Source organism: Battus philenor, unplaced genomic scaffold (genome assembly GCF_028537555.1).
Source record: "Battus philenor isolate CCGP_79_NKW_IND1 unplaced genomic scaffold, ilBatPhil1.0.hap1 SCAF_7, whole genome shotgun sequence".
NCBI lineage: Eukaryota > Metazoa > Arthropoda > Insecta > Lepidoptera > Papilionidae > Battus > Battus philenor.
Genome location: NW_027181737.1, coordinates 8,022,299 through 8,046,054, shown reverse-complemented (window position 1 = coordinate 8,046,054; position 23,756 = coordinate 8,022,299). Strand labels below are relative to the sequence as shown.

The 23,756-nt window shown below is 32.1% G+C and overlaps 3 protein-coding genes across 3 annotated transcripts; all 3 read left to right on the top strand.

The window, feature by feature from the left end:
* The first annotated feature begins 1,882 nt into the window (after window positions 1-1,882).
* On the top strand, window positions 1,883-4,061 carry LOC137931045 (larval cuticle protein LCP-30-like). Its single transcript, XM_068774445.1, has 5 exons — window positions 1,883-1,924; window positions 2,130-2,176; window positions 2,268-2,519; window positions 3,142-3,228; window positions 3,405-4,061. Exons 1-5 carry the CDS (start codon window positions 1,910-1,912, stop codon window positions 3,949-3,951), a joined length of 948 nt encoding a protein of 315 aa, XP_068630546.1. The 5' UTR covers window positions 1,883-1,909; the 3' UTR covers window positions 3,952-4,061.
* A 663-nt stretch (window positions 4,062-4,724) lies between these two features.
* Window positions 4,725-10,070, top strand: LOC137930953 (larval cuticle protein LCP-30-like). The gene is made up of 5 exons (XM_068774325.1): window positions 4,725-4,773; window positions 5,036-5,082; window positions 7,277-7,495; window positions 8,231-8,518; window positions 9,496-10,070. The coding sequence occupies exons 1-5, from the start codon at window positions 4,759-4,761 to the stop codon at window positions 9,947-9,949; spliced, it is 1,023 nt and encodes a 340-aa protein (XP_068630426.1). The 5' UTR covers window positions 4,725-4,758; the 3' UTR covers window positions 9,950-10,070.
* An 8,824-nt stretch (window positions 10,071-18,894) lies between these two features.
* On the top strand, window positions 18,895-22,950 carry LOC137930952 (calphotin-like). The gene is made up of 5 exons (XM_068774324.1): window positions 18,895-18,951; window positions 19,171-19,223; window positions 19,634-19,771; window positions 20,250-20,351; window positions 21,257-22,950. The coding sequence occupies exons 1-5, from the start codon at window positions 18,937-18,939 to the stop codon at window positions 22,839-22,841; spliced, it is 1,893 nt and encodes a 630-aa protein (XP_068630425.1). The 5' UTR covers window positions 18,895-18,936; the 3' UTR covers window positions 22,842-22,950.
* The last annotated feature ends 806 nt before the right edge of the window (window positions 22,951-23,756 follow it).

The window sequence follows — 23,756 nt, the reverse complement described above, 5'->3', positions numbered from 1 at the left end:
CGAATCTTGTCTTTACTTATAGTAGATCACTTAAGCAAGAGGCCGTCTAGGTGGTTAATTTCTGTAGTTTTTCGCTTTGAAACGTGCCATTGCTTTTTAAGTTACAGGGACTATACATGTGTAAAAAATGTATTTAAAAAGTCATTATTTTGTTAACCTTAGTGGTCTCTTTACCTTATGTTATACAAAATCGTATATTATGCTCGTCAATAAAAGTAGTTTATTTTAATAGAAATTAAACTAGCATCATGTGCATATAAGAATTATATAAGCATAAAAGATACAGATAAAAATACCAGCATTTTATCTAATTTTTTTCTAATTAGTATAATAATGATTTTAAATTTAAATAGGTCAATTAATAGATCAAAAAATGGAAATTAGCGCAAAAATGTCTAATGGAATACTAATTGATTGATGTTTTATCCGCGTAATATTCTGACATTCGAACCAATTTTGCATGTGTGTGAAAAATTCAAGCCGTCCGGCTACCATGTGTGAATCTTTAGGAATCAGTTCTCTTGTGACGTCGACAATTGACGGGGTTCTCAAACTTTGCTGTTATATTTTTTGAAATAAGTAAAATGTTTGTCATTTTCAAATAAATGTCACCATTTTTGATAATTTTATAAAATTGTAAAAAAATCAAGCTGATGAAGGCAAGATGGCAAGATCATAATATTTAAAAGAAAATCAATTACAACCTAAATCTTTGTGTACAATATAAATTCCTTTGTTCTTTATTCACGCCTTAATTTGAGATCTGAATTTACTGATTTTTTTTTTAAATATTGTGACAGAAAAAAAAATAAGAATGGATACGGACTTGAAAAAATTCAAAAAATACTATACCTGTCGAAAGTTGCATGTTTGTGCGCACTGAATACTTCACTATAAACTTCGCGCGTTTGACAGTTCGCTCTGAACTTTGCGCGTTAAACAATACATGCGGTGCAAATTTGTGTTGTTGTTCACTGAAGTTTTTGTCGTCAAAAAAACGAAAAGTAATTTAGTTGCTAGCATGTAACTTTAATTTATTTTTTAGTTTAAAAGCGACAGGCCAATAATTTCTATCTAAACAAAATCAGATAGCTGGTTTTATTTATTAAAAAAAAACAATTAGGATCATTTATAACTGCGGATTATGTACGTCATGAGTACAATTTGAAGAGACCCCAATTACATTGAAACCAGAATAGGATTGTTCCCCTATTATGACATGCTTCAACTCGAACTTTGACAGTTTATCAAAGAGTAAAAAGGTTATATTGACTTACTATCCATAAACATATTATTTAATCAAATGTCAATTATCTTACCGATCCTCTTATATATTTCTTTTGAGTATATTTGTCGTCATCTGTTTCTTAATATACATAAAAAAGATAATTCTACATTTGAGAAGTAGAAAACGAAGAGTGTATAAAATTAAATTTAATTAGTAATATCATTAAGTAAACAAAAAATCTAGCTTATAAGGATATAAATATATATAAAATAAGATTATAATCAATTCACAATAAAATTTCAAACAAACATCTTTGTTAAAATAATAAAGGGTATGATTTTCTCTGTGAATTAAAAATAACAAACAGTATTTACGTTTGTTCACAATTCTATATTAGTTATAAGAAAAATTGTAAAAAATAAAGTTTTGTAAATATATCACATACATAAAATTATAATTAAGAAGACCTTTCCCTTATTCTACGCAGAAACACAAAGGATCCTTTGCTAAAGATTGAGAATCTCTAGTAGTGAATTAACTCGCTTGTTTTACACTTTATGAAACAGATGGATAAGACAAGAAAGGATCTACTTAGAGATGTAGGTGAAAAAGGTATATATATAGACTTTGATTTTTCAAAGAGCACATTAAAGTCGAGAAGCTCACTAAGTAGGAACAGCAATGCGAGCGATTTTGGTTTGTATTATACGAGAATGTTTATGTTTGATAAAATGATCTAAATAATATGTAAATGTATCAAGGCACTATCGAAATACAGTTTTATAGCCCATTATGTTAATTTAGACCAATTTTATAACATTTTTATGATTGCGTTATGTGGTATTAGATATTTGATGTTGTAATTTACAGTAAATCTAAAATTATATATTTTTCATTCAAGGTATTATGTTTGACTGTAACAGTCACGCTTGCGGCGGAGACCGGAAGGTAAATATATTTTATGTTTTTTAAAATATCTTTGTTTAAATCGATGAGATGTATGCATCTTTAACTTTGTATTCTTTGTCTTCGTTTTTAGTACTTCGCCGTTCGTGTTTGTTACGTCAACACCTAGGTACAATCCCGGCCGGTATTATAACTTCGGAAGGTACACGACACTGGGTGACAACTCTGGACGATACAATGCTGGCCGTTACGACCCTGGACGTTACGATGCTGGCCGTTACAACGCAGGTCGTTATGACCCCGGCAGATACGATCCCGGCCGCTATAATCCGGGCAAATACGACCAATCTGGACGTTGGATTCCTGACGGTTCGGGCGCTTATAAGTAAGTGAAGACATTAATATTTACAGCATACTTACTTCCGAGCAATTTAGAATATTAACACTGTACTCCCTAGGGAGCGGTCCTTAGCCAAGTATAATTCTTTGAATAATTTGTTTACGTACTGAAGTGCTAATAATTATTAATTGAAATAAAACTATTCGAGAAACAAATGCCTGGTCAGCGGTGAATTAAAATTTGCCTTTAAAAAAAAATTTAGTTAGAAGGCTGATATAATACGGCTGTTAACACATTTTGACATGTTAATTAGTTCGCTTAATAAATTTTAAGAACTTTAATTGAACTTTATATACCTCTTAAAGGGTCCAAGTTTTTTATTTTGCGGCGAGAGATAAAAAATACATTTAGCTAGAAAATATTCAGATAAAGCAGTTTGTTTAATAAAAAATCTACTAATTTGGAAAAAATTATCCTGTATTAAGTGAAATTACGTCCGTATCTGTGCTTCTCCTACAACTTATTTAATTTGTAATAATTATTCGACAATCTAAATATCAAACAAACAAGGTAAACATTATTACATAGGGTGAATTATTAAGTAAGTTGTGTAAAAAAGAGTGAAATATTGTTTTAGTAACTACAATAATTTTTTAAATTTTAACAGTGGTGACCGCGGGGACCGTGGCGGTGCTGGTGGTTTCTACGTTCATCAAGGAGATGACATTGATAAATACAAGCAAGACCGTTACAGGTGAACCTTAATTCCTATTTAATTATTTATTATCAAGAAAATGTTCCCTAAAAATAATAGCAGAAAGATTAACGTCGCCGAGCTAAAATAAATAAATAAATTTAGAAATAAGTGTTCTGACAATTGCTACTAGTTTTTAGTAATCAAATAAAATGAATTTTTGACTGTGTTTGCAGCGGAGACCGCGGCGGTGCAGGTGGTGCCTACCAAGGAGAATATAACACAGGTTCTTCATTTGTGTCCACTACCCCTGAATATCTCCCAGAAACAACCGTAATTCCAACAACTAGTGCTCCAAGTCCTTCTCCGACTCCTTCTCCAAGTCCGTCACCTAGTCCGTCCCCAAGCCCTGCTCCCAGCCCATCCCCGAGTCCTGCCCCGAGTCCTTCTCCTGCACCTGTATTAATTTCAAGCCCTAAGCCCGTGACTGTTCAGCCATACGTTGCGGTCAGAAATCCTAATAACGGAGAATACTTCTATAAATACGATATCATCCGTTTGGAACATGACTACCTTCCACCTGGTGGATATCACTACCTCCTTCAAACTAAGAACAAAATCCTTGCTGAGCAAGTAGGCAAGGTCGAAAAAATCGATAATGAGAACAGTGCACTCAGGACCAAAGGATTCTTTGAATATGTTGCACCGAACGGTGTTACATATAGAGTTGACTACACCGCCGATGAATTTGGTTTTAAGCCTGTCGGCGTTCATTTACCTTAAATGCACTAGTCATTGGAATTATATTTGGTTAATGTAAGGCTATTTTAGTTTTGTTTTAAATTTATTGAAAGCTTGTTGCAATAACCGTTCTTTTTGTGTAGAGCTCCTTATTGTTTGCAATGTATTCACAAAATAAATACTTTAAAAACATTACAGCGCTTATTTTTTTACTATTTTCCTCTTAAAGTATAATTTCCATTTTGCATTTGGCAAGAAAGTTTTATTTTTCCTAACTTTCTTTGAAGATAACAATACTTACGAAAGTCAACATTGTAGTACGTATTGTTCGTTGTTAACCGTAAGAAATTAGCATCGTCTCTAAACATAAACACTAAAACGATGGTAACATAAATATATACCCATTATGTGGGTGCTTTTAATAATATTTAACAATAAAAAGTGACAAAGAGCACATACGCAATTATCGCAAGAAATATCTTTCGTTTTTTCCGCCAAAACATTAATTTAACTTTGTATTAAAACCTAAAATACATGCAAAATATATTTGTTGATCATGTTTTTCTAGTACTTTTTATTGCAAAGTTAGAAAATGTAATAGAACAAATTTTTCGATATTTCTTCCCAAAACAGGCAATGTGCGCGCAATTAAAATGATTGAAGTAAAAAATTAAAGTTATGGCTTGAAGATTGAGAATCTCTGTTAATGAATAACTTATTCATATTTTGTTTATTCATTATAAATGAGTAAAACTAGACGTGAGTATCAGTTTGAATCTGGGTGAGAAAATTATATAAAAGTCTTCAATCTTTGGAGTATCACATTATAGTCAGTTCTATAGACAGAAAATGAGGGGGATATTGGTAAGTTATTTTTTTATCGTTAACTTTATTGTTGGTGGTTTTGCTATTATGTTTCGATTTTTTGTAATTAAAATGTTCTGAAATAAAAACAGATATAGATTTTTGTTAATAATATAAACTTCCATTGTTTATTTTGTGGTCAATTGTTAAATTAAAAGTAAACATTTAATGTTAGTAATGAATTTTCATACAAAAAGAGTAACATTTTTTTACAAAAGTACCTAGAGAATCTTTTCTAACGGTAATTATTTTTCTTTAAAAGGTTCTTTGTCTATCATTGACGGTTGCCTTGGCGGCTGAGACAGGAAGGTAAATATGTAATTGATTTTATCTATTTAAAAATGCCTTTATATTAACATTAATGGTAAGCTTATGGAAAATAATAATTCTAAATAGAAACTTCGCCGTTTTTTGAAAAGATCAGATCATAAATTTTCAATTTAATATTTAAGTAATTATAAGTTAAAACAATCGAATAATATATATATATATATATATACATATATATATATATATACATATATATATATATTTAATATTTGATTGTAATATGTATATATATATATATATATATATATATATACAAATTACAAATTGGGCGATTAATCAGTTATATTTGTTCCAAGTTATATGTACATTTTACAGCTACTGATAATAATTTTAATAAACTTTAAGTTTTAAAATCGAACCATTATATATTTTTAAAAATTTCTAAATTAGCCTTTTAAGAAATCGTCCTGGTATTACAAAAGTTTATGTAATTGGAAAATTAAGAAGTATCCTTTTCATGTTATTAGCCATTTTGGAGCCACAAGTCTGTTTTAAAAGATTTAGTGGCTGACACCAAATTATTTCCAATTTACAATACCCAACATGATTTTATACAAAAGTGTTATGATATCAAAAAAATGTATATAAATGGTACCAAAATTTGTCTACAATAGTCGACCGGCAAATACTGATAATAAAGGAAGGGTTATAAAAAAGTGTGTAAGTAATATAAAAAATACTTATAAGGCTTTAATAAATGTATATTACTTTACAACGCAAGAAACGTGAATTATTTTTTAAAAATTATCTAATCGAAGTATAGGTTCAAGAACTTTCTGACAAATAATACTGAAGAGTCACTATTTCCCAAACGATACTGTTTAAATTTTCCGTTCACGAATTCAGGTTTTAGCAATTGGAATCACCGTTATTTATTCCCGAATGTTTTACTTTACTCCAGCGAGTGTTTTTAAAGAGTTACAGAATCTTGACATGTTTTAAGGAAAAAACACAAGGTGACAAATTAGATTACGTGGTGGCCACTCATTATCATACCTTGTCGATATGACTTTTCTTGGGAAGGTTTCCCGTACGGCCTCCATGTTGTAACTCATCATGTGTAAAATCTGGCCCCGTTTTGGAAACAAAGTCATGGAGCAAGTAAAGCTTGCGCTGGCCCACCCTTTAGAATATAAATAACTTAACTATCCATGAAACTGTTATCTATATCTTGTAGATTTTATATCAACTAGTAGTTAATGTGTTAATTCAATAAAAAATGTTATAAATGGTGCGATAGAATACTTATCGAAATTCTAACGATTATTTGATGTCAAATTTATGATAAGTAATTATTCAAAATTTATTCAACGTAGTCAACGTCTGGCTTTGATGACTCTAGTTACTCATCAGAATTTATATATGTGGAAATTTAGGAAGTCACAAATTTATAGTTTTTTTTTTTAAATTATACATGACTTGGATACCTATCCATGAAGAGATTGTATTGTATCCTTTACTAACCGCTTTACTTGAGATTGAATATGAATCATAAGGTACTTAATTTTGTTATCGAGAGGTGTAAATGTTTAAAATTTCATCAGTAGCTAAATTCTATAGGATTACAATTTTTTAACACTGTGGTACGTATGACAAAATGTAAAATAAAGGATTTGTACCAAATCTTAGAAAAAAAATTGCGATTCCAAAAAAATCCACGTAAAATTTTTTTACAACCAACTTTTACTTTTCAGTTGTATTTTCGTAGAGTATTATTATGTGTGCTTTTAGGCAAAAAAAGGCTTAGTAAAGGAATTAATTATATGTATATATTTATATCAGGTTTTGTTTACGGCGGTGTAAAATTTTAAATAAAATATGTTTTTAAGTTATATATATGTGTGTGTGTGTGTGTGTACATTGTACTAGCAAGTGCGAGAAAAAGTTCTTTGCACTTAACGAAAATTCAATACCTTTTTTAAGTTTATATACATTTGACTATAAAACATAGGTGCTTTTTTGTTCCATTACTTCTTGTAATCTTGTAGATACACATTTCTCATCAAAAAACTCGAGAAGTTGTTTTGGCAGTCCTATCTTAATGTTAACCTGACACTGTGTAAAGAATACTGTATAGACAGAAACTTGTGGAAATGACTCCGAGTTAATATTAATTAATTTAGCTCTTGCTTTGATGTCATCTGTTGTTTCTACATGTTACTTTTATTTTTAGATATGTTCCTTTCAAGTACACTTCAACTACATCACGGCCTCTGATTAAATACGATAACGCCGGACGGTACAACCCTGGTCGCTATGACCCTGGTCGATATGACCCTGGTCGTTATGACGCTGGCCGCTACGTAGCTGGTCGCTACGATCCTGGTCGTTACAGTGGGGGCCGCTACGACAGCTCTGGACGATACATCCCTGACCAGTCGGGCGCTTATAAGTAAGTTGCTATTTAATCAGCTGCGAGTAACATCATTATACTATCGTATATTTTATCATCATCATTAATTCAAAGAAGACAATGCTGTGTTATATCTATGAACGTTACAATTTTTTTCGTGGAAGTCGTAACGTTTTATTCAATTTTTTAACTAAAATTCTGAAATGGTGATGGTAATTATATTTAGTTACAATTTTTAATTAAAATTTAATTACTATAAGGAAAACAACAACGTTCGCCGAGGCCGAAAGTTTCTCGCGTGGAGGCCATGAGCCGGTAGACACGGCTTGGGTAGGCTCCCCTCTAGGTGTACCGACGACATGATCGAAGATGCAGAAAGTCGCTGGATGTAGCCAACGACTAGTCACGGTAGCAAACTTTGATGGAAGCTTATGCCTTACAGTGATTAACATATAATATTGTACTTAATTCAATCACCTTACAGACCGGTTTTTACGTAATATGATATGTTCTTTTTCAATTATCTTCTTTTTGAGGTTTTCGATTACATTTTATTCTACGTTGTCGTAAAAACAATACAAAAACTGGCCATATGTTTAAAAAAATATATTTTAATATGCTTTAGTAACGAGTATATCTCAATAGGTTCTTTTTATCTCTTGAAATTCTTTTAACTATTATCAAACACGTAAATATTTTTCATGATCATAAATTAATTAAATAAATATTTAAAAACCTACTTTTATTTCTCATATTTATAAATATTATCTACAGCGGAGATCGTGGAAGTCGTGGTGACGCCGGCGGATTTTACTCAGGTTCCGGTACTGCAGGAGGTCCTGGTGGTTTCTACTCAGGTTCGGGTACCGCAGGAGGTCCGGGTGGTTTCTACTCAGGCTCCGGTACCGCTGAAGGTCCGGGTGGTTCTTACTCAAGTTCCAGTACTGCAGGAGGTCCTGGTGGATCCTACTCTGGTACAAGTGTAGTCGTTGGATCAAGCGGCGGTGATGTGACTCAAAGCGATTTTACCAAAGATCAGTCCGAAAAAGCTGAAGATGCTAAGTAAGTTAGAATTTTCTTTATAAAAAATCGATACTGTGCTATGCTTGGTTCTTCCGTTATTCAGCAGTGAGGAGATTCTAAGACAAATCAAAGACCAGTGGATTGAAAAGTTGAGGTGCCCACTGCCCATGTCACATAGCGCGCAGAATTGATGGTTGCTGGTGCCTCAAAGTTCTGGAGTAGAGACGACGGGCTGGTTGTACGAGCGTAGTACGTCCACCCGTAAGATGGATAGATGACCTTGTTAAGGTCGTTGGAAAACTTTGGATGCAGGTCGCTACCTACGGGCCTCATTGGAAATTTGTGTCGTAGACCTATGTTCAGCAGTGGATGTTTTATGGCTGAAATGAAGATGAAGAGTTAATTAATTGCCCTAGAAAAGTAAATAAAAAGTACTAGGTTAAATTTTCAAGTTTTTAATTTGATATAAGAAAACGGACTTTTTAGGTCATACTCACGTTTCCATGAATGATCATAATATGATCAAAAAATATTTATTTAAATGCAACTTATAAGCCTTATACGTGAAGATGTTCTGCTGAAATAATCATAATCATAATGATCCTAGAAAGAAACAAGTTCTTTAATATACAACTTAGTGTAATCAACAGCGAACATAGGTTTGTTAGGGTTTAGACTTCAGATGAAACATTAAACATGTTAAATTATATCATTGTTACACATGCATGGCAACTAATAATATTGTCTTGGTTATAGAGTGGTAAGATATTGTTAATGGAAGGACATTAAAATTACAAAGATTATAACAGGGAAATAATTTCTTTAAGACACGAATGATATGAGGGAAAATACTTGTTTTATTGGTGGTCTTACATAAATGTCATCAGGTTTTACTGACCTTTATTTTTGTATGTAAATTTAGAGCAGTTACCAAAGCATTTGAATATAATTATTGTTGTCATAGCCTATTAAGAAATTAAATACTTTTATATAAAAGATGATTTTTTGTATTTCAGTGTTTCTACAGTAGCGATAACCGAATCGACTGAGAGTTCTACCAGTGCATCTGAATCAAGTACAGTTAAGTTCGAATCATCTCCTAGTGAAGTTCCTGAATTAGTTCAAACTAGTCCACCATCTGTTTTTATCCAAAAAGTTCAGAAACCAGTTAATCAATCACCGTTTGTTGGAGTCATTTCGAAATACGAGAGTGGCAATTATCAATACAAATACGGAATTATTCGCTTGGAACACGATTACCTACCCCCGCGTAGTTACCATTACCTATTGGAAACTGAGAACAAAATTCTGGCTGAACAAGAAGGTAAAGCCGAAAAAATAGACAACGACAACTATGGTATTAGATCTAAAGGGTTCTACGAATACGTTGCTCCTGATGGTGTCACTTACAGAGTTGACTACACAGCTGACGAGCGCGGCTTTCTACCCGTTGGAAGTCACTTGCCATAGTTCTTCTAGTTGAAGGGGAATGTAAGATAGTTAATGGATGTTTTTAAATATTAGATATCCTCGTGCTTCTTCGTAAATTTTATTGTAAATATGTTTGATAAACAAGTTTTATTTCATTGAATTTTTGTTTTATTTACTTATTGTCTGTATATAATACAACAAATATACTTTTAAAGTACCTGTTGTCTAGCATTACTTAAAACGAGGACTGTCATCCCTCAGATGACTCCTTGGCGACATTTTATTACGAAAGTAAAGCTATATCAGTAAAAAACCTATAAGCGATGTTAATCCCTTAAAAAAAACTATATTTGTACCTGTTTCCTATAATTACATACAACAATAGCTGTCTATTGAAATGGCTCGCCCTTTAATAAATTGACAAGGTAAGTATCGAAATGGAATAATAAAATAAGAAGCAAAAGAAAACATTGTATATTGATAAATGTAACATCTGTGATAGAAATAAAAAATACATCCTTATAATAATAAATATTGTAATAAAGCATAATAAAAACCCAAGCGATGCAAAGAATGAAGGTATGAATAAACGAGAATGTAAGATCTTGTTATGTATGATAGAAAATAAATGAATGATAATATGAAGATCGGTAGAAGAGAATGACAATTAAAAGAAATGTTAAAATATTATTAAAGACAAAAAAGTCCTATTACCAAAAATAAGATCGGGAGTACGAGGGCTCCCTAATAACGATACGATAATAACGACTCTAATAATATCACTTTATTATTGGTGACATCAGCACATTGTAGGCATAAGGGTAAAAATCGAGAGTAGTTTAATCGTTGTTTAAATCAAAACCAATAGTAGTAATATCAACTAGCGAAAAAGACATAGTAAGATATTAAGAAAATATTGTTTGAGTAGGATGTTTTTGTTAAATAACCCACCGCTGTTGTATGTAGGCATAAAATGTACTTTTGTTTTCTGTACTAATGTTAAATCTGTATTGGTCGTTCATACGAGTATCAAGATAACTATTTACTAACGTGTATATGTTACAAGTGATGATTTATTGCAATAAAACGTTGTATCTTATTTCGGGCCTATTTGGTAAGCTCATAGTCGCTTAAAGAATCATTGAGGAATAAGTGCATGATTCCTCTAGAAGATTTAATCTGGAACGAAGAGATCCTTAGAAGAACGAAAGTAGCTGTGATAGTCCAGAGGATGCATAAATAATTTAAATAGGTGTGGGCAAGCCACATAGCTTGTAAAATACGCCGCTGGTTTTTAAAAGTTTTACAGGGAAGCACTGACCAGCAAGCAAAGCGTAGGGCAACCAACAAGGTGGATACACAGCGTTTTTAAGTCGTTGGAAATCTTTGGATGGAGGCTGTTTCCAATGCTGCTCTCGATGTTCGTAGGCTGAAAAGATGATGTTGAATGTATTTTAAAATATTTTTCTCTGTAAGTGATTTTTGTGATCTTATGGGATATAAAGGATTCATAAATCTTGAACCGTAATTGTTAACAGAAAAATCCATAAAACTCTACTTATGATAATTCAAAAATTTAATGCTTTAATGCGAATTTGCTAATAAAATATAAAAGGCGCTTAGTTAATCGAAAAATGTTACGAATCAATTTAATATAGGACGAGAAAAAAAATCTTGCATGCTATGCGATTATTTAGCTGTGAACACCAGACAAAACAAATTATTTGTAATCTTCGTTTTCGGGACAAAGTTAATAAACAAGCAATCTCTTCACTTCCCTAAAACTATATTCGTTTATATTTTAGGAGTAGAGACTATTTAACTTTTCGTTCTCTTTCTTAATCGTATCAAAACATTGTTGTGTGAAAGAAGCTGCATATTTGTTCCACGCGGAGTGATTGTACTCGTATCAACAAAATGACATAGCTATACCTGCGGGAATAATATCATTAATAATTTCGACTGTCGCGCGACATATCGAATGGTACGCCGTTTATTAACGCAGTGGCCTTTTGCGAAGTTGTTCTTGTAGGCGAATTGCGTGTCAAACACGACGATTGTCCAGAGGTAGTCAAATTCACTACAAGCGTTCTGCTAGTGTGGTCTCACAGAATAACAATCTTATGGTAGGCTTTAGTGTGAAAGCTACAATCTGAATCAATGTTATGATAATTGTCGACCTTTTTTTTCTAAAGGCTATCTAGGGTGCTATCTATCAGAAAACCTCTTGTACCAATTAACGGTACTGCAGAATCTGGTTAAAAACTAAGAATGACATTGGCACAAATTCTTCTATTAGTAACTGATTCCAATACGTAGGCTTTATTATACGATATAAACTTCAGAGATTTAACTTGGCAAATCCACTAATCTTCGAAGCGTAGGATTTGAAATCTATGTTCTACGTGTAAAAATTGCTACTTGTAATTTTCGCGTAAATTTTCTTTTCAGGATAAATTAGGTTATTCTAATAACTTTTCATACAAGCTATTCCACTAGCGTCTGTATTTAAATGTTAACAACACTTTTTTGCTTCGTGGAGAATATTAAGGCGTACCTATTTTCAGAGATTCATAAGATTCTTACACACTAAAAACTCGATGCTCGTCCTCTACGTTGGTAAAGGGCACTAGTAATTTCTTTCGTAATGCGTCGCAGTCCTTCTCAGTCATGGGGTTGTGCGTTGTGCGCGCTACCTCTGAAATCTCGTGGTTCTATCGCGATGTTTCGGGACCACTTTATTCCATCATCCACTTCAGAGTTACTGAAGTTGGTGAAAGTTGAGGGTCCATAGCCGACTCGTGTTTTAGACCATGACGTCCTCTTAAATGGGGAGCACAGCCTTTCGTGCCGATAGTAAGGTCTTATCTAATCTTCCACCAGGATCTGCCATTTTGACTATAACGCCCGCCATTTCTCCATAGCTTGCAACCTTGCAAATATAAAGCCAAGCCACGGTACCGTGTGATTACCCATGGAAACTTGGAGGCGAGACTCCCGCCCCGTCGCAACATCTCTGTCCCGAAGATGGGTTATATTGTTCCAACCAAAGTCCGTGCGTGTACCGCTTTCTCTAGTTAGAATTCGATTGCAGATCTTTATATATCTACCTGAATATATCGAGGGAGATAACGTGAGATTTATCTTACCATAGCATCACTATTTAGCAACTGTTTGTAGCCCAAAGTCGCATCAGCCTACGACGATTTGTTTAACAAGCTCAGAGAGATCTTTGACCCTTTCGTAGTTATACTCGACAACGACGACACTTATTTTTATTAAGGAGGTTGTATAAGGGTAAAGTATTTACTCTTCGAATTTATTTTTTTACGTCGTATATAAGTCGTAACTAATGTAATCTATATCACTTAAAATATAAGAAATGAAACCTATTATTATACTTCTATATTTGTAATTTTGTTTTGAAGTATATTTGACCTTTGTTATTTTGTCTACGTACATGTCTCAAATAAAATAAGTTAAGGAAATATGTATATAAGTATTTCATCAAAATGTTACATATTCATGCTACCGGTTATAATTGCTATGTTAATAATAAATTTATTATATATTTATTATCACATAACCTTTCGGCGGCGCAACTTCCCTGAACCTCAGATAACTTACGTGTCACCTTGTTGTTAATAAAAAAAAAACATTAAATTATTGTGCTGCTGTATTTCATTTGATGACTGATAGATGCTTTAATAAATAGGATAGGATAGTGACATTCAGTGGCATAGAATATTCTCAGAAAATGTATTTCTTACAAATTTATCAGCAGGAGCCAAGTTATCTTGTTCAAATTATTATAATTAAAGTAATGGACATCCTTTACATATAGGCCTCCGGACTACGTATTACTCAGTGTTGTTTTGATTGGCTTCAAGAGCCAGGCGATTCCTAACAACTCGTTATAATGAATTGTTGGTCGTGTGATAGACCTGCCGATCATACGTTGTTTTCTCCGCAAGGTTGTAGATTTAGAATATCCAAATTCTAAGATTCATCGTATCTCAAGATGTTATGTGTTTGCTCCTACCTCAATGAATCAATTTTTCCAGCTTTCGACAGATGTTTAGTCCTTATTTTTCTTACGAGACCCATAATCAAATACTAACCTCTTTAAAATATTGTTTTAACTAAGTAAATAACTTATCACGAACTGTAGGCATTGTATTGACGTGATACATATATAGTTTGTATAATTTATTATACACGTGTATACTACTTCATTAATTTGGATACCAGTATATTATCTTGAAAGCAGAAAGTTCACGAGAACAAAAGCGGTTCGCACTACTTTTTTAATGTATTTTAATGTATTTCATTGACTATGACTTTTAAATGTCATTTAGTTTGACATTAAGGTCGCTAACATTTATCAAAATTATTAATCGAAAAGAAATTCCGCGTTAATTTTAAGTATGTTATTAAATATACATAATATTAATAAAATATGTAAAGTTATATACAAAAGTTTTGAATCGTACTGACATGAAATTTTTTATTTAGTTTGAAATAATGTAACTCTTATGGGGTACCCTATTTAATTTTGCCATGCAAAGCGAACAATGTAAATATGTAGCAAATTATTTCTTACGACTCTCTTTTAAAGATGAAATTTGAAATTTCTTTTTTGGGAGAAGTAGCAAAACCTTTAGCGAAATGTTACCTGCACACACATTTTGATATATACCAGGTATATGACTATTAAAACCATACTTTTATTTCTAGGTGATTTCACCAGGAGCTGTATTGCGAAATTGAATTGTTCACAGAGAATAGTTTCTCTGAAAAATCTCTATGTATTTCTTTGTTTTAGTTTAGGTAAAGATAGATACCGGAGGCATGCAGGGGTATGACAATCTACTGAGGTCTGGATATCGAAATATTCTTCAGCAAACAGTAACTTTACTTTTAATTGACTTTATTTTTACTCAGTAAGTTTTTTTGGTACATGAGGGTTTAGTGTGATCATTTATTAATAAACAGAACTATTTTCATAACCGCGCTGCAACCCTTTTTTGTCTTGTCACTTCTATAGTCTACCTTAATTTATATGGGTTTTATATATGAAATTACTGTATGTTTAAATTAATAGCTTCGAATTATATTAATATGCATATATACATCTATATATATATATATATATATATATATATATATATATATATATGTATATATATATATATATATATATATATATATATTGTTGTTGCACACAAAAAAAAATATATTATTAACATTTGCAAACAATGATGAAAAAGTTCGTCTTCAAGAGACAACGCCCGCCTATACTACACAGGCTATAGACACTTGAATTGTCACAGTCCTGGTCCCATGCTTTTCAGATCGTGATCCAACTGACTATCGCTTTTTTTATAAAAAACAGTTATTACATAATAATTGTGTGTTAATAATATACTGCATATAAGGAAGATATGCACATGTTATCAAAAATTTTGTTATAATTAATGTAAAAATTATTGTCTCTTATTAATAGAGTAGCTCGCCTAAGGCAGTACGTATCGATTATGAATTAATAATTTATAACGAGGGACATAACAATTAATAACAGATTTTTATTTTTAATTACTGTCGAGAATTATGTCAAAATTCATTTTAATTCTCTATCAAATAAATTATTTATTATTATTTACTTATTATAATCCGTTCCGGAAAAAGTTAAAAAAAGCAAATATTTACTAACAAAAACAAAATGAAAAACGTTTTAAAAAGTAATTTTAGTTTCAACAATACCCATATATGAGAAGTTTTTATAACGGGTAAATTCAAGCTTTTTAAAACTGCCGTACCGATCCAAAAAAATAACAAAATCCAAAAGGGTCTTTGCCCTCTTGGCTCGAACTGAGTCACCTTTTTAACAGTAATTGCAAATTCTTTTTGTTAATAAATATTGGACCGGTCAAGTCGGTTTGCGTACATAGCATTACGTACAATGCTTGTTTTCTTTGTGTATATTTTTTTCTATTTATGCATGGTTATTGGTGTAAAAGCTTTGAAGGAGCGAATATGTCAGCTACAGTTAAAAAACGTATGGTATATATACTATAAAAATCAATAGTTTAATAAATAATAAATAATGTATTGATAATAGAGAAAGAAAAAGCGTTTTCAAAATTTGGCTTACTACATATTGAAATACATTATTGTTTAATATCTGTCCCTGCAAGTTTTATACTGCATAAAGTTATTGTCAGGTCGTAGCCGTTAGAAATGAGTGTAAAAGCTTTGAAAAAAGTAAAAGCATTACAAATGAGCTATGAGTTAACCCCGTATAAGCTGATTGACTTATAACCAAACACCCTGTATTAATAAAAAAGTAAGCTACAAGAAGAGAGTATATTGTTTGCAAAATTAAGGTTTGTTTTTGTTGAGAAATCAACAAATTGCTGTCCATCCCTTAGGAACTATTATAATTACATGAAATTATAATATTCTTGTCTGTTTTGTGGTTACATTTTTCAAGAGATGGTTTATTATATATATATATATATATATATATTATACATATCTCATAATATTTATTGCTAGTTTTTAAAAATGAGTTTCTAATCATTTTAACAAACAATGCGAATTAATAAAAAAAACTTATCTACTACTAAAACTAAATTAATCTTTGATAATCTTGACTTGTAAAGTAAGCATAAGACATAACTTATAATTAATTTGTAAAAATGTCGAATAAACAAACCGTCTGCTGCAAAATTGTTTATCATAATATTTCTTGAAACAAAAACATTAAGCATTAAAATACAATAAGATGACGACTGTTGTTGTCGGATTATTCGAAATATGTGACAACTCGAGCAACATTAACAAAATCTTTAAATTATGTATAAGAAAAAGGTAATCGGCAAGAGCGAAGTCATCTCCTGATGGTAAGATAAGCTTTAGCTTATTTTCGTCCGTAAAAGCTGATTCCCTTTTAAAATTAACAGATTAACTGGTATTAGATAGCAGAGAAATATAGATATGCAGTTTTGACTTTATTTTAACTTTTTTAATTGAGCACGAGAGCTTTGGCTCGAGCCGCTTCATTATTTAAGCGAAGTTAGATGTAAGTTCTTAAATCGTTAGATCTCTTCCTATGGCCCATTGAAAGATAGATCAGCATGGGCTATGTCTCGAAATGCGTGAAGAATTAGATTCTATTTCTTTTGAATGCGTTTAAAACATGAAATTGAAATGGATGTAACATTTTATGAATAGACGCTATTATAAACATTTTATAAATAAACGTTTCGGTTATTAATCTTGGATGTAAGAATGGTGTTCTAATTAAGAGTATCTGTGTTCTCTAAATTCTTTGGTTAATTCCTACAAGGCTATACCGGCGTTTCTATTCGCCTTCTTAAAATTTTATATGCTAGTACTACAATAAATATACATTTATTAGCCTAGGACCTATGCAGCGTCATTGAAGCATGAATACAGAAAAATCTGTGCCACTTTTTTGCTGCTAGAATACTACTTAATTAAAACATAAATATAAATTTCTTATAGTAATATAAGTATTTTTACAATTTAAGTTACAATGTATCAATAATATCAAAGCTGTTAAAGTTGTTTTTTTTTCCAAAGCTTGTAAATTATAAGGAAATAAAGTTCTTTATATTTATTGCGACGTTCACAATTTATTTAATTTTATAGGTATGACAGTTTTTAATTTTATTTAACTTCCAATTATGTGTAGAATGTATATATGAATGATGAGAATGTATATCATTCTCGTTTAATTAAAAACGTAGGTATTAATCTTAAATTAAAACCAACAATAACTTTTGTCTAAAATTTGAATTAAAATGTCACCACTTAATATTTGAATCATAGCGACTAGATAAATTAAGTAATTAGCAATTCAATCAATTTTGAATCAAGAGAATATTAAAAATAATCAAACGATGCTTAAAGTTTAGTACTAAAAATTTACAGTAATATTATAAAGACGCTTGCATTGGAAATGCTTATATCATGTTTTACGCTTAGAATCACTGATTAATGTTAGCATTATTAATGCCTAAATACATTTTGTTCCTTAATTAAACCAGAATATCTCTATAGAATTTCTGTATAGAACTAGAAATTGCGAACTAAAGTATTAATGTATTTTAAAGGAAATAGTGATATTTCATGAGAAAGCTTACTAAATTCCCTTTTTAAATTGATTATGCGTATTAAATATCACTTTGAAAGTGAAGGAATTACTGCATACCTTTCAAATTATAACCATAATTCTTTTTCCGATATCAATACTAAGAGTAAACAATGTTTTTTAATTTTACGCTATTTTTGATTTATTAATAGTTGTACATATACATTTCCATTAAAATTGAATACAGGTCAAACACAAAATAATGTTAATAGGAGATGTATAACGGAACTGTTTAATTAGTAATTTATGTTTTAACGGATAACTACGCAGGAGAAAAAATTCATATATATATATATATATATGAAATTTCTTTTTTCTGAAACTATATATTGCGAATAAATAAATATTATACATAATATTAAAATAATTTTGTTTATTTTTAACAGAAAATGTATGCAGCAGAAGAATTATTTTTTATAAAAGGATTTGTTCATAAAATTGTATTAAAATGATTTATCTATGAAAGCTGTCAAAGTAAAAAAACGAAAATCTTTACCGTTTGACAGGCTACCTGACTTTGATAAGTTCAAAAAAAATGTTAAAAGGTTAATTGCAATTTCGTTACATCCTCAGATTAATGTTTTAATGATTGAAAATTAAAATGTAGTTTCATATTATTTACATCGGGACAAACATACCAATTTATGATAAAATATGTCAAGACTAGATTGATTACTATGTAAAGATTGAGAATCTCTGTCGATGAATAAGTTATCATCGCAAAAATTATAAATGAGTAAAACTGGACGTAAGAATACTTTTAAAATTAGACGAAATTAAGGTATAAATAGGCATCAGTCTCAGATGTGTCACATTAAGGAAGTATAGCTCGTTAGGTAAAAACAAAATGCGAACATTATTGGTACGTATTAAATCATAAAGAGTTCATTAAAATATATGTATATATTTATAATTAAAGTTTGTTAATATTTAAAATTCTATTCTACATACAATGCTTTTTAATTACACCGGTATGAGAATAATCGTAAAAATTTAGTAATTTATGACTTGAAGGTTATCTTGAGTTGATAATTACTTTTATCTATTTTAAAATGTTACTTACGTTTATTTTCTTTTATAGGCGGTGAGTTTACTGGTTGCCGCTGCCTTTGCGGTGGAAACTGAAGAAGTAAAGTGAGTTTAAGACAATTGAATCAATTATGTGAGATAATGAGATATGGGCAAGTAAAAGAACGCTAATAATTTAACCTAAACAGATTTTAACATCTAGCAAAATTGAAGCCTTAGTATCAATGTATCAAATTTAAAAAATATCGGTCGAATACAGCATTAGGTCTTTTACTGATTCCATAAATGTGCATTTCTTACTACAAAAACACTGTGCATATATATAAAAAGACGCCATTTTTTAGACAATTTTTAGATATTATTATTGTATATTGTAAATTACGATATAATATTTTACGTTAATATACTTTAACGTCATCATGTACATTAAATCAAATACTTATCAAGATATAGGTTATTAAAAAAGGTAAAACAGATTGTTACTGTCTTTTAATATGTGAATTTGTTTTCTGCAGGCCGGCACCAGTAGAGTTCGTGTCTTCTACACCGCGCTACTATGCGTCATCGACGGCGTCTTACAGCACCTACAATCCTAGTCTTTACTATAATAGCGGCAGATACAATCCCGGAACATACAATGCATATAACGGAGCGTAAGTGTATATTTACATGACAAAAGTATAAGGAGAATGATTGGTCATCGGTGTAAAAGCTTTAAAGTGATGAACGTATACCTCAATTGCTGTCAATGAATCAATGTTTTAGAAAAAATAAATAACGTATATTATATTAAAACATATTCAAATTACTGTCTAATCTGTCCCTTCGGAAATGCTACAAGCTTCGGAATGCTATTGGCCTGCCGTATTTCTATAGTAAAAATAATGTAACTTATTCCAGAATGATCACTTTATACATTGTAATTGGTCATAGTTGTTAGCTTTGAAGCTTTTTGACAATTGAGCAATATATTTTCCACTTTTATATCTATAAATAATCGCTGTGTATAGAACATAAAATAATAACATTTGTTGGATAAAAATGTTTGCAATAAGAACCATCCAAAAAATTTTCAAAAATTTTCCAAAAATTTTATTAAACATGTCCAATACTTATTTAATTTAATTGTAGTGCTGGAAGTTACTATAACACTGGAAGCTATCCTCAAGGCACATACTACGGCAACAGTGTCAACAGTGGACAGTACAAACCTGACAACTCCGGAGCATACAAGTAGGTGAAATACTGAAAATATAGTCATTAACATCATATTTTCAGCTATAGAATGTCTTATGCTGCGTAGTATATGCTGGAAGGTAATATATGTAGATTTTCAATAAGACCGGTTAGAAGCGGCTGCTGATCAGGTGGAATGATGAAATTAAATTTGTTGAAAGATGCAGACCGTTTTCAGTTTGCTGTTTCCAGTCCTATTGGAAAATATGCTAAATTGCTTAAACTGTAAGATCTACAAATGTAATTTAACTTAATTTTTCATCGTTTTGTTGAAATTAATATCAATAACTCATTTACGTCATTGATAGTGTACCAATAGGTGGGTAGTTCTAGCAGTAATGTATTAGTACCGTTACGTTGTTTTTTAGATGAAGGTAGCCAGGTGCATTTATTTTGTTAACGCTGTTATTAGTTTACGGCAAATTGTGTACTGTGCTTGTTTTTGTCTAATAAGTTCGTGTGCCAATGGAGTTTTGTAGTAGAAAAATTGTTTTAAGCATGTTTTAACTGTTATTTTTACCAAGTAACATTTCAGTTCTAATAAGTTTATGCCTTAATTTAATTAAAAAGTAAGGCCTCAAATGTTCAACTCTAATATGATATAATACTATTTATTGACTTTGAAGAATACATTTTTATTATACTTTTTTTTTTTAACTCATTGGAAATTAAGGCGAAATCTTTCAAAATATGAATGTGTATGTTAATGCAATGATTTCTATAGAAAAAAAAATTCAATTAAAATTAAACATTATAAGGAAATCGGTATATTCGAGGACCAACCTTGAAACATATTGGGCGCGCCTTGTGCATTATGGCCTGTAGCCTTTATGAGAATAAATGACACAGTGTCTTAAATTTACAAGTTAATACTTTAATGATTTTTGTTCTTTTATTTTCAGTGCCCAAAATGTTGCTGCCACGGCTTCAGCTGCAGTTAGTCCAGTCATCTCTGTAGCTATTGTTTCTGAGCCTAGTCCTTCCAGTGAAGCTTCCGTTGCGACTCCCAGCGAAGCCACCTTAGCTGCTCCAAGTGAATCTCCTGAAGCGACTCTCAGTGAAGCTCCAGCAGTGACTGTAGCTGAAAGAAATGATGTTTCTTTGAGCGATGTCCCTGCTGCTTCTCCCGTTAAAGTTCCTGTCGTTGTACCAAGTGAAGTTTCCGTTGCCGCTCCCAGTGAAGCTCCGGCAGCACCTGTAGCAGAAACTGTTGATATTGCTTTGAGTGACGTTTCTGCTGCTTCCCCTGTCGAGCCTTCCGTTGTCGTGCCAAGCGAAGTTTCCGTTGCTACTCCCAGTGATGCTCCAACAGAGCCTGTAGTTGAAACCCTCGTTGTTTCCTTGAGCGATGTTCCTGTTGCTTCTCCCGTTGAGGCTCCTGTAGTAGTTCCAAGTGAAGTTTCCGTTGCTATACCCAGTGAAATTCCAGCAGCTCCTGTAGCTGAAGACGTGGTTGTTGCTTCAAGCGATATCCCTGCCGCTTCACCCGTTGATGCTCCTGTAGTAGTTCCAAGTGAGATTTCAGTAGCCACTCCCAGTGAAGCTCCGGCAGTACCTGTAGCTGAAACCGTTTTCGTTGCTTTAAGCGATGTTCCTGCTGCTTCCCCTGCCGAAACTTCCTTTGTCGTGCCAAGTGAAGTTTCCGCTGCCACTCCTAACAAAACTCCAGTAGCACCTGTAGCTGAGAACGTTCCAGTTGCTTCCCCCGTTGAAGTTCCAGTAGTAGTTCCAACTGAAGTTTCCGTTCCAACACCCAGTGCAGCTCCAGTAGCTCCTGTAGCTGACCCTGTTGTTATTGCTTTGAGCGACGTCCCTGTTGGTTCTCCCGTAGAAGCTTCCGTTGTCGTGCCAAGTGAAGTTGCTGCTACCACTAACAATGAAGCTCCTGTGCCGCCAGTAGCTGAAACTTTAGTAGCGACTCTGAGCGACGTTTCTGCTGCATCTCCCGTGGAAGCTACTGTTGAAGTCTTGCCTAGCGAAGCTCCTGTTGCTTCTCCCAGTGAAGCTCCTGTTGCTTCTCCTACTGTTGCACCTGTAGTTTCTCCTATTAAAGTACCAGCTACCGCTCCTGTTGCAGCTCCCGTTCCTGTAGTTCTTTTCGGTTCATCTGCCAGCTCATCTTCAAGTGTATCTCCTAGTGTAGCACCTGTCGTTGTCTCCAGTCCGGCTCCTTCTTACGTATACAAGCCTGTACAACCAACAGTTCCAGTAGTAGCTTTGTTAGGCAATGGCCATTACAATTACGATCACGGTATTGTTCGTCAAGAAAATGATCTTCTTCAAGATGGATATCACTACTTATATGAGACACAAAATAACATTCGCGCTGAGGAAGTTGGCAAGCTAGAGCAGATAGATAGCGAAAATATCGGTTTTAGAGTTAAAGGATTTTTCGAGTATGTCGGCCCGGATGGTATTTCTTACAGAGTAGACTACACTGCGGATGAAAATGGTTTTGTGCCATTTGGTGCTCACTTACCCAAATAATCTAGTCAATAAATATGTAAAATGATGTTTTAACGAAAGTTTCCTCTGTTTTCAACAACTTTAACAAAATTTATGTACCTATGGATAAATAGTTGTAAATAAAAATATAATGATTTATAACAGGATTTTATTATATGCTAAAGTTATTATAATTCGACACTATACCTTATTCGAACACAGCAATTTAACCCGAATGTTTTTAATTAGAAACCCTAAGGAAGTCTAAAGTTATCGCTAGCAAATTTATACAAAACTTATATGTCGGCAAATATGCCTATAACACGCTTATTTGAACTACGATGAAAATATTCGATTAGCCGGAACCAACTGTTTCTTCTTTATAATACTTAAATTCGTGGAAATACCGAGAACATTTATGAAATTTATATAAATTTATCTATTTTTGTAATATAATGAACCGCAGGGCTCTATGAACATGGTATAATTCGAATAGTTGTTATTGACGTCGTTTACGCGAAGTAAACGACATAGTTCTCTTTTTACAAATGGATGAACGATTCAACTCTGATCATTTCATATTTGGTATCAGTTGTGGGATTTATATATAATACTCATTTATTAGGACAGTCATAACCCACCTTATTACAATCTCTACGGTTCAATACGTAATGTACGATTATAATAAACAAATTTAAAAATGATTTCAGTATAATTATTAGTTCAATAAACTAATACAGGTATCAACGCGACACATTTAATAGCAACACTATCTTAAATTTTAAATTTCAAAATGAAGCAGTGATTTTCATATGCTTTATGTAAGTTACCACATTTTCAACTTGGCTTTCAAAAGTTAAGGCCACTGTAATGGAAAACCCGGTTTGATCATCTTCGTTTCAGCCGCAGGAAATACACTATTGGACATAGGCCTTCCACCGAAAGCGAAGCGAAAGT